Source organism: Akebia trifoliata, chromosome 5 (genome assembly GCF_017979445.1).
Source record: "Akebia trifoliata isolate Shusen 1 chromosome 5, ASM1797944v1, whole genome shotgun sequence".
Taxonomy (NCBI): domain Eukaryota; kingdom Viridiplantae; phylum Streptophyta; class Magnoliopsida; order Ranunculales; family Lardizabalaceae; genus Akebia; species Akebia trifoliata.
Window position 1 is genome coordinate 23,468,936 of NC_141379.1, and position 4,065 is coordinate 23,473,000.

A 4,065-nucleotide genomic window follows, 5' to 3' on the forward strand; every position below is an offset into this window, starting at 1 on the left:
CTTTAGTTTTGTTGAATAATTCTTATTTAATTAGGTTTTTTAGTCAGTTGTCCTTTTTGGTCTTTTCCTTTGTTTGTCTTTGTAATTATAAGTTAAAACCCAATTAGGGTGTGTTAATTGAAACAACTTTTCTATCTATTGTTTTTTAACTTGGTATCAGAGCTACGATTCTCTGCAACCTGCGGCAACAGCCTTGTGGCTGTTTGACATCCACGACAACAACAAAGGTGCTATTTGTCATCAACAACAACAGCAGAGGTGCTGTTTGTCATCCACGACAACAGCCCACTGTTCTCTGCAACCTGCGGCAACAGCCTTGTGGCTGTTTGACTTCAACGACAACAGCAGAGGTGCTGTTTGTCATCAAAGACAACAGCAGGAGTGCTGTTTGATACCCACGACAACAGCCCTATGGCTGTTTGACTTCAACGACAACAGCAGAGGTGCTGTTTGTCATCCAAGACAACAGCAGGAGTACTGTTTGATACCCACGACAACAGCAGAAGTGCTGTTCGACTTCCACGACAACTGCAGAGGTGCAGTTTGTCATCCAAGACAACAGCAAGGGTGCTGTTTGATACCCACGACAGCAGCAGAAGTGTTGTTCGACTTCCACGACAACTACAGAGGTGCAGTTGGGACTTGCGACCATTGCAGACGAGAGATTGGGTGGCTACGGTCCCTGTAGGGGTGCAGTTGAGGCTCGAGACCACTGCAGAAGTGCAGTTTGGGTAGTTACGATCACTGCAGAGTTGCAGTTAGGTTAGCAGTCTAGTTATCTAGAGGTTACGACACTCCAGACTCTATTTTTTTGGTGGCTGCGAGGCCTATGATCACTGCAGAAGTGTAGTTGGAAGGCTGTGATCACAGCAACCTTACTGGTTGAAGGCTACAGTTGAAGGTTACAGCAACACTTCAACCCAAACCACATAAATTCTCTTGATGGCCTCCGAGACATCTTCTTCCTCGATCACCAATAATAGTGATGGATTGGGAGGTCCTCCCTCTCATACAACCGACTTTCCAGGCATCCAAATTACCACCGTGAAATTAGATGGTCCTAATTATCTTCTTTGGGCTCGATCGGTTGAAATGTTTATTGGTGGAAAAGGGAAGATCGGCTACCTCACAGGGGCGGAGAAGCAACCGATACCAACAGACACTAGCTAATGACTCTATAGTCCGTTCTTTGCTAGTTACATCTATGCAACCACACATTGCGACTGGGTTTATGTTCTTCAAGACAGCTAAACAGATATGGAATTCTGCAAAGAATATCTACTCGCAACGTCAAAACAATGTCCAGATCTTTAACCTGGAGCGTGAGATTTCCCGTCTTTCGCAAGGTGACTCTTCAGTTACTTCCTATATATCTCAGCTCCGTGCTCGATGGGAAGAGTTGACCTTCTACTCCTCATCTTATGCTTGGAAGGACTACGGTGATGAGGCATTATATGCGTCGATTCTTGATAAGAATCGAGTCTTTCAATTTCTAGTCGAGCTCCGGGATGAGTTTGAGTATGCGAGAGTTCACTTATTAGGTATGGATCCCTTTCCATCCCTACAAACTGCGTATTCCTATGTCTTGGCTGATGAGAGTCGTCGCACCGCTGTCCTACCTCAATCTTTAGGCGACCACTCAGCTATGCTTGCTCACCTACCTTCTCCACAGCCTCCTAGTGGGTCTCTGCCTACCCGTCAGCGAAATAAGTGTGATCATTGTGGAAAGTTGGGTCACGTGAAGGCTCGTTGTTATGCACTTCATGGTCGTCCTAATCAGCAACGTCAACAGTCTCAACGATCTTCAGCTCATGTAGCCTCTCAGCCAACTACTGATTTAGCACCTCCTTCAGCTACTACTTCCTCTTCGGATTCGGTATCACTATCCCAAGCCGAGCTTGACAAGTTTAGGAAATTCTTTAATCAGATGGAGGCTTTATCTCAGCCAGTCTCTACTTTCGCTCACTCAGGTACTTTTGCATCTGCACACAGTGTTTCCACCACTTCTTCACCTTGGATCATTGATTCTGGTGCCTCCGATAACATGAATGGTACATCCTCCCTATTCAAATCCTATAATACTTGTTCTGGTCATCGCAAGGTTCGCCTGGCTGATGGTTCTTTGTCTTCTATAGCTGGTCAAGGTCATTTTCCTGTTACATCTTTTTTATTTTTAACCAACACACTGCATGTTCCTCAACTCACTACTAATCTTATATCTGTTAGTAGCATTACAAAAAATTTGAATTGCAGTGTAATTTTTTATCCCTCTCATTGTGTTTTTCAGGATCTAGAGTCGAAGAGGACGATTGGCACTGGACATGAAGTGAATGGACTGTATCTCTTGGATGTAGCCAATTTACCTAGCACCCATTCGGTTTCCCAAATTAGTAGTAGTAGTCAGTCTAATAAGGCTCTTGTAATGCGTTGGCACTTACGTTTAGACCATATTTCTTTTGGATATTTGAAACACATGTTCCCTGTTTTATTTAATAACAACAATTTGCTTGATTTTTCTTGTGAAACTTGTCAATTAGCTAAACATGTGCGTTCCTCTTATCCTATTAGTATGAATACTACAGCCCCTGCTATGTTTGACCTAATCCATTCGGATGTGTGGGGTCCTTCCCCTGTCACATCAACTCTTGGTTTTCGATATTTTGTCTTGTTCATTGATGACCACAGTCGTACCACTTGGGTCTATCTTATAAAAAACAAGAGTGACGTTTTTGGGATTTTTAAGCAATTTCTTGCTATGGTTCATACCCAATTTGGTCGTACCGTCAAGACCTTCCATTCTGATCATGGTACAGAGTACACCTATAGTGAGGTCTTGAAACTTTGTTTAGAGTCTGGCATTGAGCATCAAATGTCCAATGTTAAGACTCCTCAGCAGAATGGTCGCTCAGAAAGAAAAAACCGCCATATTCTAGAGTTAGCCCGTGCCCTCTCTATTGGCATGAATGTACTTCAATCCTATTAGGCCGATGCAGTGCTTACTGTTGTCTATCTTATTAATCGGACCCCTTCCTGGGTTCTTCAGTTTGCCACGCCATGTTCTCGCCTCTATCCGGGTAGTCCTGTGTTTCCACTTCCTCCGCGTGTGTTTGGGTGTGACTGCTTTGTTCAAATTCTTGACCAAACTCGTACCAAACTTGATCATAAGGCCGTAAAATGTATATTTTTGAGTTATTCCTCTACTCAGAAAGGATATCGTTGTTACCATCCTCCTTCTCGACGGCGTTTCATTTCTCGGGATGTTTTCTTCTTTGAGCATACCCCATATTATAATGGGTCCGTTGGCACTCAATCTGAGTAGTTTCCCTTAGACTCCCCAGATGATCCCCTCCCTATTTCTTTTCCTCTTCCTTTCCCAGTTCCTCCCTCTCCACCCCCTGTCAGTTCGTCATCCCCTCCTCTGCAGGTTTACTCTCGGCGTCTACGTGATCCTACCATCACTTCTATGACAGACCAGCTCGCCTCCTTGCCTTTAGATCCGCCTCCTTCTGTTCCTTGTGATGATCATCCTATTGCCACTCGTAAGGGTAAGTGCACTTGTACTTATCCTATTTCTAATCATGTATCTGATTCTGCACTCCCACCTTCCTATTGGAGTTTTCTTGCCTCTGTTTCCGTTGTTTCTCTTCCAACAACTGTTGCAGATGCTATTGCCCATTTTGAGTGGCGACCAGGTATGATTGAAGAGTTGAATACTCTTGAAAAGACTCGAACTTGGGAACTTGTTCCTCTCCCGCCTGGAAGGAAAGCTGTAGGATGTCGCTAGGTTTTCACACTTAAGCATAATCCGGATGGTTCTATTGCTCGTTATAAGGCCCGTTTGGTGGCCAAAGGTTATGCTCAGACTTATGGGATCGATTATCAGGAGACTTTTGCTCCGGTTGCCAAAATGACCACCATTTGCGTTCTTCTGTCTATTGCCGCTATCAGAAGCTGGCCTCTCTATCAGTTAGATGTCAAGAATGCGTTTCTCAATGGTGATCTTCAGGGAAAGGTTTATATGGTCCAACCTCATGGGTTTCTTACATCTGCTTCTCCTACACATGT

General features: G+C 44.2%; 1 protein-coding gene across 1 annotated transcript; it reads left to right on the top strand.

Moving 5' to 3' along the window:
• Nucleotides 1-1,204: 1,204 nt before the first annotated feature.
• Nucleotides 1,205-3,784, top strand: LOC147401680 (uncharacterized). The gene is made up of 4 exons (XM_086444430.1): nt 1,205-1,970; nt 2,583-2,830; nt 2,984-3,176; nt 3,378-3,784. Exons 1-4 carry the CDS (start codon nt 1,205-1,207, stop codon nt 3,782-3,784), a joined length of 1,614 nt encoding a protein of 537 aa, XP_086300556.1.
• Nucleotides 3,785-4,065: the final 281 nt, after the last annotated feature.